The following is a 15,883-nucleotide window of genomic DNA, read 5'->3' as shown; positions in this document are numbered from 1 at the left end:
CTCTAAAGGGATAATATTTAATGTATGCATTTTTAGAATCTTCCCGAAGAAAAGTACAATTGGGGGGAAATGCTGAGAGGGGAAAAGTAATCTCAGTAACATTTATTCAGCATTGAGAATAGACCCTGAAATAAAACTATCGCCCAAATCAAAGAAGCATTGAATGAATATGAAAAGACTCAATGTACAGATCGCACTTTTGTCCTTTCGGGTGACATCTGATATAAATGTCCACTGTCCTACTCAAGATGGATAAAATATAAAAGGCTAATATCAAATACCAAAATCATTGTGTTTAATCCTGCGATCAAGTTTCAAGGAAACAATGAATAGTCATAAAGAAGCTTTCCTGATTCCTTACCCTCCGTATTTGGATTAGTTATGAATGAATACGTTTATTGGCCAAGTATTCACATACAAGGAATATGCCTTGGTGCTCCGCCCACAAGTGACAACATGACATACAGTGACAGTTAGGAGTGACACATAAAACATTAAATTTTGTTATAATTATAACAACAAATATATAAATTAGGTACCTTACAACAAACTGACTACCTGGTTTACATCTCTTTCTCATTTTCACTTTGTTGGCATCCTATTTTATTTGTATTTACTTTAATGAAAAAAGAATCAGGAAGAATCCAGTTGCTAAAAAGATGCAGAGTGACATTCAATTATTCCTTCTGAGGACTAACAGAGGGTGTCTATACTGTGAACATCTCCTGACTCTCCGCAGCTGCATTTAGTTTGCAAATCACCCAATTCTAATTAATTTCTTCTCTTGTAAACACTAAAATTAAATCAATTCAAGTCCATAGTCAGAAGTATATTTTTGGCAATCAAGTCTAACTATTGAGCCAATAAACACTCATGGTGTCACAATGTGTACCTTTAGATAAACTAATCATGAAGTATTTAGCCACTACCAAGAGTAAGACAGCACTGGCAGCTTGTTCCATACACCCACCATCTTTTGTGTGAAAAGGTTACCCCTCAGATTCCTATTAAATCTTTTCCCCTTCACCTTGAACCTATGTCCTCTGGTCCTCGATTCCCCTACTCTGGGCAAGAGATTCTGTGCATCCACCCGATCTATTCCTCATAATTTTACACCCCTCAATGAGGTCACCCCTCATCCTCCTGCGCTCCAAGGAATAGAGATCCAGTCTACTCAACCTATCCCTATAGCTCAGACCCTCTAGTCCTGGCAACAACCTTGTAAATCTTCTCTGAACCTTTTCAAGTTTGACAATATCTTTCCTATAACATGGTGCCCAGAACAATACTCTAAATGCAGTCTCACCAATGTCTTATACAACCGCAACATGACCTCCTAACTTCTATATTCAATACTCTGACTGATGAAGGCCAATGTGCCAAAAGCTTTTTTGACCACCTTATCTACCTGCGACCTTCAACCTTCAAGGAACCATACACTTGCACTCCTAGATCCCTCTGCTCTAGCATTCACTGTGTAGGTCCTGCCCTTGTTAGACATCCCAAAATGCAACACCTCACATTTCTCTGCATTAAATTCCATCAACCATTCCTCAGCCCACCTGGCCAATCGATCAGTATCCTGCTGCAACCTTTCACAACCATCTTCATTATCTGCAAAACCACCCACTTTTGTATCATCAGCAAACGTGCTAATCTTGCCATGGATGTTATCATCCAAATCATTGATGTAGATGACAAAGTAACAGGCCCAGCACCGAACCCTGAGGCACACCACTAGTCACGGGCCTCCAATCCAAGAAGCAGCCTTCCACCATCACCCTCTGTTTCCTTCCATGAAGCCAATTTGGTATCCATTCAGTTATTTCTCCTTGGATCCCATGCGATCTAACCTTCCAGAGCAGTCTACCATGCGGCTCCTTGTCGAACGCCTTACTGAAATCCATGTACACATCTACAGCTCTGCCCTCATCAACCTTTTTCGTCATGCCTTCAAAAAACTCAATCAGATTTGTGAGACACGACCTCCCACGTACAAAACCATGCTGACTATCCCTAATCAGTCCTTGCTCATCCAAATGCCTATACAACCTATCCCTCAGAATACTCTCTCGTAACTTTCCAACTACAGATGTTAAGCTCTAAAGTTCCCAGCATTTTCCCTTCTGCCCTTCTTGAAGAGAGGCACAACATTTGCAACAACCTTTCCATGGAGGTCAAAGTTATGTCGACTTCCAATTTCTTCACCATAGGAAATTTCCAAGAGGTCATCAAAAAACAATACTCACGGATAAATAATTTAATCTACTTTTATTTCATTGAGCAGTGAGTAGCATCTTGGGTTAGCATATGTTAGCATTGCTGGCCTCCCCTGAGGTGGGCAACCCAAACTACAATCAGGTGCCAAGGAGGCTTTTGCTGATAAGCAGCACAATGGTGTAGCTGGTAGAGTTGCTGTCCTACAGTGCCAGCCAACCAGGCTCGATCCTGACCTTGCGTTGCTGACTATATGGAGTCTGCACGTTCTCCCTGTGACCGTGTCGGTTTTCTTCGGGTGCTCCGGTTTACTCCCGCATCCCAAAGATATGCGGGTTTGTAATAAGATTAATTGACCTCTGTAAATTGTCCCTTATGTGTATGGAGTGAATGCAAACGTGGAATAACATTGGAACTAGTGTGAACGGATGATCGATGGTTGGCGTGTACTACGTGGGCCAAAGGGCCTATTGCCATGCTACATGTTGAAATTAAACTAATCCAAACCTGAATGTTTTTATTATCCACACCTTGAGCCTTGATGTGGTTCTGAATCATCAGAAGAATTTCCTTGTTGTCAATATCACATGTTAGGAAGTACTCATGACATCCACAGCCTCAAAGAGACTCCATATATAGACATTTTCTGTAGCATGTGTTGCCGATAGGGCTGGATTCTGGGGAATAGAGCTTGCATTCTTGTTCTTCACAACAATTAGCACTGATTCACAGCACCTAAGTTCAACTAGACGTGACCCGCATATGCACCACAATCGATATGGCAAACACCATTAGTCTTCTAACAATTAGATTGTTGTCAGCTTAAGTCCAGATCCAGCCTCATTGCAATATACGTTATACATGTGCAGAGACATCATCATCTGCTGTATGCTGCACAATTTACCAATTGAAGACAACAGTCAAAGCAGTAAGAAGCCTTCAGAATCACGAGGCAAAGCCAGAGCATCAGGAGAAAGCAGAGGTATTGTCCGCACAGAGTACAAGGGACTTCCTGGTAGGGGCACTCTTTAAGAATTTGTCAATTCATAATCTTCAAAGCACATCAAATGACTGCCTTGACATTCTAACAATATATCTCACCCTAGACCCTTCGCAGTGGAGTAGTGAGACGTTCCACACCAGGGCATCGGAAATGTCCTCGTTCTTCAGGGAACGGGGATTCCCCTCCGCCACCATAGATGAGGCTTGCACCAGGGTCTCATCCATACCCCGCAACACTGCTCTCTCTCCCCATCACCACACTCGCAACAAGGGCAGAGTCCCCCTAGTCCTCACCTTTCACCCCACCAGCCGGCAAATAAAACACATAATCCTCCGCCATTTCCGCCACCTCCAACGTGACCCCCCCACTCACCACATCTTCCCATCTCCCCCTATGTCTGCCTTCCGCAAAGACCGCTCCCTCCGCAACTCCCTTGTCAATTCTTCCCTTCCCTCCCGTACCACCCCCTCCCCGGGCACTTTCCGTTGCAACCGCAAGAAATGCAACACCTGTCCCTTCACCTCCCCCCTCGACACCATTCAAGGACCCAAGCAGTCGTTCCAGGTGCGACAAAGGTTCACCTGTATCTCCTCTAACCTCATCTACTGCATCCGCTGCTCTAGATGTCAGCTGATTTACATCGGGGAGACTAAGCGGAGGTTGGGCGATCGTTTCGCCCAACACCTCCGCTCAGTCCGCAATAACCTACCTGAACTCCCGGTGGCTCAGCACTTCAACTCCCCCTCCCATTCCCAATCCGACCTCTCTGTCCTGGGTCTCCTCCATTGCCAGAGTGAGCAACACCGGAAATTGGAGGAACAGCACCTCATATTCCGCCTGGGTTGCTTGCGTCCGGATGGCATGAACGTTGAATTCTCCCAATTTTGCTAGCCCTTGCTGTCTCCTCCCCTTCCTTAACCCTCGAGCTGTCTCCTCCCATCCCCCCGCCCTCGGGCTCCTCCTCCTCCCTTTTTCCTTCCTTCTCCCCCCCATCCCCCATCAGTCTGAAGAAGGGTTTCGGCCCGAAACTTCACCTATTTCCTTCGCTCCATAGATGCTGCTGCACCCGCTGAGTTTCTCCAGCATTTTTGTGTACCCTAGACCCTTCACATGCTGCTTTGAAGGTCCACCTCCACTGATTATATTTAATAAACAAATGATGTAGTGGTATTGGTATTGGTTTATTATTTCATGTGTACCACACGACAGTGAAAAACTTTCTCTTCTGTGCTATTCATGCAGATCACCCCAAACACGAGTACTTCAGGTTGCGTAAAAGAAAAAATAAACAGAGTGCTGAATATAGAGTAGTATCTTCCCATGAGGGAGCTCAGAAAAGATTGATTGCTTTAGGATTCAGTTTACAGGCTTGTGCATGATGTAGCCTGCTCACAGAAGTGCATCGAATGTAACTGGGGTCTCAATACTCACGATGTTGGCTTGGGAAGACGACACAGATAGACACAAAATGCTGGAGTAACTCCATACAGTTATATAAGTTATATAGTAAGATGCAATTTTGTGTCTATCTTTGGTATAAACCAGCATCTGCAGTTCCTTTTTATTACAAGACAACGTACAGTTTGTTTCACTTGTCCATTCCAGAGAATTTGGAGGATTTTTCAAAAGGAGACAAGTCCAAATATGGCAACAGAAAAGGCTCCCTGCTGTCTGCCACTGGGAAAGTGATTGCCAGGGTTCTTCTTAACCACCTCCTCACTAATACAACGCATGATTAAAAGTTGCCTTGTTTGCAGGCTTCTCCATCAAAATCGTAGACAGCCACTTGCACCAATGTGCATTTTTGCTGCCAAAAACAGTTTCACTAACCAGTTTTGCTTCAAAATACCCAAACAAATGTAGTTTATTTACATGAGATGGACACAAATATTTAAGGGGATTGCACCCATAATTGCTGTCTAGCAAATTTTCTGACACTAAAACATGAATGTTATGGTGTTATTTCCTTACATGAATACTGTTATAAAATATTATTTAATTCATTCTGAAAAGTTTGTGATATATATTTCAACTTTAACCTTAATGCACTCTCATTCTTATTCTACTCTCTACAACATAATACTTAAAAAGTTAGTTACAAATTGTGCATTTTACTTCCTGGTCCTACATCTGATGAACTTAGTCATGTTGATAATATCTACCAGAGAGTCCATCATTTTGTCCATCTGTTTTGTAGGCCCTTTGCTCTTCAGTAAGTTCACATACAAGCTTTTGGTGCCACATAGGGCTTCACCATTTAAAATTAAGATTTCAGGATGTTGAATCTTTAGCAGAGGTTAGGGAAGGTTAGGCACTCGCTAGAATTTAGAAGATTGAGGGGGGATCTTATAGAAACTTACAAAATTCTTAAGGAGTTGGACAGGCTAGATGCAGGAAGATTGATCCCGATGTTGGGGAAGTCCAGGACAAGGGGTCACAGTTTAAGGATAAAGGGGAAATCCTTTAGGACCGAGATGAGAAAAAAAAAATTCACACAGAGAGTGGTGAATCTCTGGAACTCTCTGCCACAGAAGGTAGTTGAGGCCAGTTCATTGGCTATATTTAAGAGGGAGTTTGATGTGACCCTTGTGGCTAAAGGGATCAGGGGGTATGGAGAGAAAGCAGGTACAGGATACTGAGTTGGATGATCAGCCATGATCATATTGAATGGCGGTGCAGGCTCGAAGGGCCGAATGGCCTACTCCTGCACCTATTTTCTATGGTTCTATGTTTCTATGTAAGTGCACAATCAATACACACCTCAGTACAAGCGATGATGGTGGTGTGCTGCACTCAGCAGGTACCAGGTCACATATTTTCAGCAGATTCTGTAATAGCCAGGATGTTCTCTTTCATTCCAGGCTGAAATCTGAGATTCACTGATGAATGTAACACAAAGCTCCAAACGTTTGGTCAATAAACAATAGACCATAGACAGTAGGTGCAGGAGTAGGACATTCGGCCCTTCGAGCCAGCACCGCCATTCAATGTGATCGTGGCTGATCATCCCCAATCAGTACCCCGTTCCTGCGTTCTCCCCATATCCCCTGACTCCGCTATCTTTAAGAGCCTATCTAGCTCTCTCTTAAAAGCATCCAGAGAACCAGCCTCCACCGCCCTCTGAGGCAGAGAATTCCACAGACTCACAACTCTCTGTGAGAAAAGATGTTTCCTCGTCTCCGTTCTAAATGGCTTATCCCTTATTCTTAAATTGTGGCCCCTGATTCTGGACTCCCCCAACATTGGGAATATGTTTCCTGCCTCTAGCGTGTCCAAACCCTTCACAATCTTATGTTTTAATAAGATATCCTCTCATCCTTCTAAACTCCAGAGTGTACAAGCCCAGCCGCTCCATTCTCTCAGCATATGACAGTCCCGCCATCCCGGGAATTTACCTTGTAAACCTACTCTGCACTCCCTCAATAGCAAGAATGACCTTCCTCAAATTGAGGTCATTCCTCAAAGTTTGAGATGCAAACTCTCCTCATGGATCCTCTACATGATCTGATCTAGCAGAGAATCTGAGAGTCGATTCATTTAGAACTGGAGATTTTACAGCCTCAAGGAAATAAAGTAGAAACAAATATGTATTTTAATTATTTGTGCTTGCTGTCTGCATTTTAATTTCTTAATGTTTCTGTTTAAGTTCTTCTTTAAATTCATTTGATGGTTTGAAAGATTCTGAATGTGAAGGATATGTAGACTGAGACCATAACAACCATGAGAATTAATACCAAATTTAACAATTTCAGGTAACTATCATTTTCCTTCTCCCTCCACAAATGCCACTCCCTCCACTAACTGCAGTTTTTAATTATGTTGACAGCTTTGATCTTCACCCTATCAGTCATTCCCTCTTCTTTCCACCCTCCTCTCTCTGCAACTGAAAACACATTGGGTTTCACACTTTTTCCGATTCTGACGATGAATCTTTGACCTGAAATGTCAATTCTGTTTCTCTCCCCACTGTTGCTGCTTGAATTGCTGACTGCATACAGAATTCTGTTTCAGATTCAGATTTACAACGTTGCACTTTTTTGATCCAATATTATGCTTGTTCCATTTACACATATATCCAGCCCTTCCCTAGCTGCGACCTCTCATCCCCTTTCATTTGCAACCTTCTGCATCTGTGCACCCTGTTCTCCCTGCTCCCTTTCACTGTCATGGGATTTAGAAAGTCACTGAGGCTGTGACATTGATGGATATGATGACAGTAAATGGTGAGAAGCGGAAATACTTCTTCTTCTTATCGAGTCCACACACAAGATTAGAAGTTGTTCAGCAAGAGCTGAACACACTTCTCGGCATCTGCACAATGGTGTCTGTCTTGCGCTTCTTGTGCGTCTTGTGCGTGGTGGTGGAAAGATTGGTTGAAACAGGGCCGCGACGTGAACGCTCTTTCCTTGACCCCAGCGGAAATACTGAACACAGAGGATAGACCTGGGGTCAAGAAAAATCCAGATAGAAAAAAAAGAGGTAGATAGTAATTCCACTAAAATTTCAATGCGAACGACAAAATGAAACTGCTATTCCAAGGAGAGAATACATATAAAGAGCCAAATACAAATTTTCTGAAATGGGAATATGCTGTCCAGGAATGCAGAATATGCTCCATCAACTAACACCCATTATTTAGATAAATTCAAAAGGGGTATAAATGTCAAGGTAAACTTGCCTTTTAATATCATCCCTGCTTGTATCCAAATGGTATCTGTGCAATTGAAACTCTGATCCTGAAGAGAACAACAGAAATTTGTCCATATAATAGAACTGAGCTGATCGTGCTGGCTTTGAAAGTGTCTCAGGTCCCTAAAAGAGAAAATAAAACAAGCAGTTACTTTTATATAATTGAGATTCAGAATTAAGAAAAACATTCAGCATAGTTTAAACAACTAAGATGATTTAGTTAAGATATTCTAAAGATGGAATGGGTAATATTTCAATGAAGCACACATTGGGAAGGATACACACATCCAGTAGCTCCTGCTCTGTTTTTCATCATTTAAGTGTGAGTAGTGGAAGCGATGAGCTGTTCTGTGGGAAGAGCTGGAAGTAATTTCCCTAAGAAATTGGGGACAAGGGAAGAGAGTTGCCTTAATGGGCCATAATGGGCCTGTCCCACTTAGGCTATTTTTAGGCGACTGCCGGCGACTGTCATAGTCGTAGCAGGTCGCCGAAAAACCGGCGACTGGACCCCCCTTCGACATAAAATTTGAAATAAAATCATTACATTAACAAACAAAAAAATAAAGTCTGCACCGGCGACAACCTACGTCACCTGGTGACAACCTACGTTAACCTGGCGACAACCTACGTTAAACTGGCGACAACTACGACAGCACCTACATCAAACCCACTGTCCCCGACTGTGTCCGAAAATGTTTCAACATGTTGAAAATCCAGCAGCGACCAGAAAGACGCTACGACTCTTTGGGCAACTGAGGAGACTACTCACGACCATACAGGCGACACCCCGGCAGCCATGTGGCGACAGCCTAGTCACCTGTAGTCGCCTAAAAAATCGCCTAAGTGGGACAGGCCCATTACAATTTTTGCAGGGCTATAAAGAACCAAAAATAATTATGGTAACAAAGCTTTTGGCTCCATTTGCCAAGCTAGCTCTCATACACCTTATAACAAGGCTACCCAATAACTAATACCCATGGACAAATCTAACAAAAACTCATTGATCTGTTCGTACACTAACAAGTATTTCAGATTGCACATAAGATAAAACATTTCACTCTGTTTTTCCAAAGAAAGGTTATATTGGTGCATTGATTGAAACCTTTGGGGAAAAAAGTAGGATCAAGCTGCAACCAAACAAATTCTGCAGCTACGCAATTCTCATGTCACGTTAGAGTTGAACTTGATAAATGAAGCATAGCTGGTGAAATGTTAAACAGATACTACACTAAATATGTAATGTTGATTCATATTTTAACATTTGGACATTCTTTTGTTATACAATTTTGTTCAATCGGAAAAATAAGAGGGGTATATATATCTGGTTAGGAACACAATTGACCAATTGTACAATCAACAGTCAAATCCATAAATATGACAATTCATGCGCTCCAGAACCACAAAAATTGAGTTGAATTGAGTTTCCTTTATTGTCATTCAAACAAGTTTGAATGAGATTTCGTACCATGCAGTCATGACAGAAAAAAAGCAACAAAACACACAATGAACACAATTTAACACAAACATCCATCACAGTGAATCTCCAGGCACCTCCTCACTGTGATGGAAGGCAAAAAGTCTTATCTCTTCCTTGCTTGTTCTCTCGCTGCGTCGATGCGATCGAGGCTCACGATGTTGAAGCCCCCGCCGGGTGATGGTAAATCCCGCGGCTGATTTTAAGCTCTGCGAACGGGCCGATTCAAACGGCAAAACCACTAAATGTCATCTCTAAAGTGAACAATTCTGACATCCCATATTATTTAATACTAAAAATGGTGCATTGATGTCCTGGAATTTAGTGAATCTTGGATGATGGGAAATATGGTGATAGGAAATATGAAGGTTGAGACTTATCTCTTTGGTATTTTTTCGTACGCCTGGTTCAATCCCTCAGGAGATTAAGTAGATAACATACAGCATAATATATAGACTGTGATAGAACAGGCACAGTGAAGTTTTCTTTTATTTTATGTTATTAAATCCCTGTGAATTAAAATTCTCCATTTGTGATAGAGCTTTTCGAACTACAAATGTTAATTAAGTACAAACAAATAAAAATGCTTTTCACTAACTGAATATTATCAAGACCCACGATTCAGAGTGAGTTATTAGGTTGTTCTGTCAACACAAGGCCAAACCTTGAAACATTCTTAATGAATTACATATGCTTTTGAAGGGAAAACTTTCATTTTTACATATTTTGATGATATAACTGAAAATAGTTTTATTAATGGAGATTTGTGAATTTCAACATTCAGCAAATCAATCATTGTGGATTTCAACATGAATGTTGCATCTGCTTTGAATAAATATACACTTAGCAGGTTGGGTTAATTGTTTTCCAGGTCTTATGAAGTACTTGGGTTGCATTATCAATTAGGAGACATGTTTTAGCTTTACCTCAGCAATTACATCGATAGTTCTACTTTTACTTACTGGATATAACCTTTAGGATCAAATTGAACTGTTTAATTTAGTAATTCAGTGAGATTCCTCATGAAGCAATTCAGAAATAACATGATGAAAAAATATGAAATTGTGCAAATGTTGCTATGTTGTGAGTAACTCACTGCTGCCAGATTATAGGGCCCCAAGAGTCATTAGTTTGCACAGATGCTGATTCGATGCACCACGTTCATTTTTAGAAGTTACCTCACTATCATATTGGTCGGTTTGATTGGTCAAAAATGATGTAATGGAACTAATATTCAGCTGGAAGGATGCAAGCAGCTGACAACAGGAAAGTTATAATAATTCATTCATGCACATCATTTTATTGATTTTATATTTGGCAAATTATCATTTAATACTGAAACAAGACTTTTCCTTTATTCACATTTAAAAAAATCAATCTAGTAGATGTTATAAAAGTCAATTATTTTTTTCTCTACCTTAAATCTTTCTGGAAATAAGGAAGTTTAGAATTTTTTTGACATCAGCAGTGTCAAACATTCCCAAATCAGCTCTTCCAAAGTTAAGTACAAAACAAAATTGTTTCTACTTCTTTATAGCATGGTAATGAAACCTGAAGCACACAACAGCAATTTATGTTTGATTTTTCAAGCCAATCATCCTAGGTGAAGATAACTAATTAATCACAAATTAGGGGTATTTTTAATCTCTTAGAAATTCAGTCATGTGACTTAACTCCTTAACTCACTCATCCCTTCCCACCCAAATACCCCTTCTCCAGATACTTTCCACTGCAACCGCTGGAGATGCAACTCCTGTCCCTGCACTTTCTCCCTCACATCCACCCAGCAATCCCAGCCATCCTTCCAACCTCATCTACTGCATCCGGTGTTTCCGATGTATACATTGGTGAGACAAAGCTTAGACTCATTGACCATTTCGCCAAACACTTACGCTCGGTCAAGAGTGTTTTATTGTCATATGTCCCGAATAGAAACTCTTATTTACAGCAGCACAACAGATATGTAAACATAGTACTCTGTAAAACCCATAATAAACAACGACAAAAAACGCTCAGTATATATATTTAAAAAAAGACAAATAAATTGATAATAATAGTGCAAAATCAAAAAGAATGTCCCTAAGTCTGTATTTCAGAACCTATTTGGAGGTTGCAGTGTTTAATAGTCTCTTGGTTGTAGAGAAGCTGCTGCTCCTGAATCTGGATGTTGCAGTTTTCAGGCTCCTTTTACCAGATAGCAGGAGTGAAATGAGAGTGTGGCCAAGGTGGTGTGGGTCTCTGATAAAGCTGACTGCCTTTTTAAGGCAGCGAATCTTGTAGATCTCTTCGATTGTGGGCAGGTCAATACTCGGACTGGGCAGTGTTCACCATTTTTTGCAATCTTCTTTATTCCTGGGCGTTCGAGTTCCCGAACCAGGCTATAATACAACCAGTCAAGATGCTCTCTACTGTACACCTGTAGAAGATCAAGAGCGAATTCGATGACATAACAAATCTCCTCAATCTTCCAAGGAAGTAGAGGCATTGATGTCTTTCTTTATGATTGCTTCAATGTGCTGGGTTCAGGACAGATCTTCGGAGATGTGCATGCCCATGAATTTGAAGCTTTTGACTCTCTCCACCGTCCCTTCGATGAAGACAGGTTTGTGGATCCACATTCTTCCTCTTCCAAAGTCTACAAGTAGGTCTTACTGATGTTGAGAGCAAGGTTGTTGTTCTGTCATCATTTGATCAGTCGATCGATCTCCCTCCTATACTCTGACTCATCGTCAACTATAGTTGGTCTAACAAGGGTGGTATCATTGGAAAACTTGAAGATGGAGTTTGAACTGTGTCTGGCTACGCAGTCGTGAGTATAGAGTGAATAGAGCAGGGGGCTGAGCAAGCAGCTGTGAGATGCTCCCGTACTGATGGTTATCGAGATGGAAGTATTGCTGCCAATTTGTACAGATAGTGGTCTGTTGATGAGGAAGTCAAGGATCCATTGTAGAGGGATGCGCAGGGACTCGGTTTCGTGAGCTTGGTAACTAACTGGGAGGGGAAGTTAATGTTAAACTCCAAGCTGTCGTCTATGAGCAGCCTGACATATGTATTGTTATTGTCCAAGTGGTGCAGTGCAGAGTGGAGAGCCAGTGAGATCGCATCCTGTTGACCTGTTGTGGCAGTAGGCAAATTGTAGCGGATCCAGCTTCTTGTTGAGGAAGGAATTGATTTGTGTCACACCCAACCTCTCAAAGTACTTCATCACTACGGACATTAGTGCCACAGGTCGTTAGTCATTGAGGCATGTCACCTTACTCTTCTTGGGCACCGGTATTGAGAGGGCCTACGAATCTCCCTGTTTTAACTCCACTTTCCATTCATCTACTGATCTTTCTATCCTGAGCCTCCTCTGTTGCTTGAGTGAGGCCTCATGCAAACTGGAGGAACAGCACCTCATATTCTGCTTGACTAGCTAATAACTCAACGGTATGAAATTTGAATCTGTGATTTTAAGTAATTTCAAACCTCCCCCCCCCCATTCTCCTTCTTACCCCACCAACCCCCCCTTTACCCCCCACTCGCTCCCCTGTCGCTTCCCTGTGCCCCACCTGGACTCGCAACTATTTCTCCCCTCCCCCACCACCTACATTCCTTCCACTAGCTTCACAATTCACAACTCTTCAATCCTTTTGTCGCACACCTTCTGTCTTTTCATCTCTAGCCTTTATCCAATCATCAGCCTATCAAAAAAAAACCCTCACGAGTATTGACTTATTCCTTGCCAGGCTTTGTCATAATTCTCTTACAAATGGGTGTATATTTACCAACATCAATGCAGGTGTTGAGCCTTGAACTGGCCAGATCCATAACGATCTATCTTCTGATGCTGTTAAGAGCCACTTATTATTCTGTGCCCAACCCACGCAGTTCACTGCTCCATCATGGCCTAATTGAAAGCACACAATATTTGTCAATCACTGTACAAGAAATCATCTGCATTGAAATTCTGGGGTGAATTTTACATGAGAAACAAAAAGGGAACCTTATTAAATGTCATTGTGGATCATCTGATTGTCTTTAAATCTTATCAATGTCTCTTAAGTACTTTACAATTGCTACACCAAACAAATATATAATCACCTACAGCGCATTAATATCATACGAGACCAGGACAGATGTTTAATTTTTGAATACATTTAAGTCAATCAGTTTGAACCAAACATACACCAAGAACCAGAGGTGTATTGGTACGTTCTGGTAATTTTTTCAGTATTACACCCAAAATATGTGACTATGTGAATCTCGGTGGCAAAGTTTGTTGTTCAGAGTTGTCATGCAAATATTTGCTTGTCTTTTCTGAGACTGAGACTGAGACAAGCAAATCAAGTTATAATTATAATCATCATTGTACTTTCAGAGAAAAAATAGGAGCAATGCACAAATAAAAATAATCCATTAAAAATTAAGCAGATCTATACAAACATGCTTATACATTAATGTACACATTTTCACAATGTTAATAGCTATTCTGAATTTACATTAGGAAAATAATTGTGTTTTTTAAATAAACTGGGCAGATTCATTTAGTAGAGGGTTGTTTGTGCTGCCCTCTTGTGTATAGCAAATTCTTATTGAAATAACAGAAATATGAAATGTTTCTTTCACATTAATGCCAATCTGTGTCCATCATCAGAAACTCTCTAGGATAGTCTGCAAAGCCATTCACTATGTATTTTCTGGTACCATCATTACAATTTGATACACATGCACTGACATATTTACCTACAGAAGACCCTAAAAGGGTCACATTAGAGAAATTTTGGGAACAGTTTAAGAGTGCAAGTTTGAGCTCATTACCCATCCTGTGCCACCATTTGGTAATGGGACTTCTCCTTCAACATTGCCATCTCTGCTTTCAGAAAATGATAGGTTCTGACCCAGCAATAATGGTGACTTTGCTTTAAATAGAACAGAGAACAGAGTAGCACAGGACCAGGGTTTCAGCCCACCATATCTGTGCCAAATATGATGCAAATTAAACTAATCCCTTCTGCCTGCACATGATCCATATATTAATTCCTTGCAAATTTGTGCCTATTTGAAAGCCTCTTAAAAGCCACTGACATATCTGCTTACAGCACTATCCCTGGCAGTACGTGCCAGGCACCTAACACTTTGTGCAAAAATAATTGCTCCACACATCTCCTTTAAGCCTTCCTCCTCTTACCTTAACGCTATGCCCGGTGGTATTTGGCATTTCCACTCTGGGAAAAAGATTTGGACTGTCTGCCCTATCTATGCCTCTCATAACTTTATCAATTTCTGTCAGATCTTCCCTCAGCCTCTGTTGCTCCAGAGAAATCAAAGTTTATTCAACCTCTTCTTATAGCTAATACCAATTCCGGCAGCATTCTGGTAAACCTCTTCTGCATCTTCTCCAAAGCCTATACATCCTTTCTGGAATAGGGTAATAAGAAGTGCACACAAAACTCCAAGTATGGCCTAATAAAAGTTCTGTAAAGATGCAATGTGACTTCCCGACTCTTATTCTCAATGCCCTGACTGATGAAGGAAGGCATGCCATATGCCCTCTTCATTATTCTATTTACTTGAGCTGCCACTTTCAGGGAGCTAAGGATATGAACCCCAAGATCCCTCTGTATGTCAGTGCTGTTAAGGGCTCTGCCATTAGCTGTATAGTTTGCTCTTACATTTGCTCTCCCAAAGTACAACACCTCACACTTGATGGGATTAAACTCCATCTGTCATTTCTCTGCCCATATCTATAATTGATCTACATCCTACTATATCCCTTGACAGCTGCATTCACTGTCCACAACATAACCAATTTTGATAGCATCTGGAAACTTACTTGCCAACCCATCTACATTCTCAGTTAGTCATTTTTATATATCACACAAACATTAGAGGTCCCAACATTGATCCCTCAGAACAACAGAGGTCCAGGCACAGATCCCTGTGGAACAACATACCTAGAGCGTAGCATTGATCCCTGCAAAATCCAAACTAGAATTCAGATGGAAAACTGGGATTTGCAGGATACTAATATCCATATCCTTGGTCACACAGGTTATTAATTTATGAAGAATGTTAACATAATCTCAATGGCTTACTTTAGGACATTATGTAGGCAACACTGGCTACTCACAAAATATAGCAATAGTGCCAATCAAGCCAACATCATGATCATGGAAACTGCCTGTTTTCATGAGTGTTAATGCAACTCCTTCAATTTAGATTATATTAAAATGCAATGATGAATCTACTTCCACGTAATCATGTTAATAAATAAATAGGCGAAGAAACAATTAAGAAATTAGAAGGAAGTAAAAAAATCTATTTTTTGCAAATAAATTGATTATTCTTGATGCATGATTTGCAACAGCATCTCAGGAACATTTCATTAACACTTAAAAGCATACACGTTGCTACCCATTTCCAATATTTCATTATTAGAGATCTATTGATTTATTTTCTAACAAAGCTCTTTTCCTTTTGATATTGCGACCGAGTCTTTCTAACTAGCATTATGCAGA

General features: G+C 40.9%; 1 protein-coding gene across 1 annotated transcript in view; it reads right to left on the bottom strand.

The window, feature by feature from the left end:
* The window catches only part of wdr27 (WD repeat domain 27), a 439,332-nt gene that overhangs the window by 378,881 nt on the left and 44,568 nt on the right, over positions 1-15,883 (bottom strand). The window contains exons 18-19 of the mRNA XM_033026389.1: positions 13,151-13,272; positions 7,899-8,032 (exon numbers count right to left, since the gene is read on the bottom strand). Of these exons, the coding sequence (XP_032882280.1) occupies positions 7,899-8,032; positions 13,151-13,272 (256 nt within the window). The remainder of the gene's footprint in view (positions 1-7,898; positions 8,033-13,150; positions 13,273-15,883) is intronic.

This window comes from Amblyraja radiata, chromosome 8 (assembly GCF_010909765.2).
Source record: "Amblyraja radiata isolate CabotCenter1 chromosome 8, sAmbRad1.1.pri, whole genome shotgun sequence".
NCBI lineage: Eukaryota > Metazoa > Chordata > Chondrichthyes > Rajiformes > Rajidae > Amblyraja > Amblyraja radiata.
Note: the sequence above shows the minus strand (reverse complement) of the source record. Positions and strands in the feature narration are given on the sequence as shown.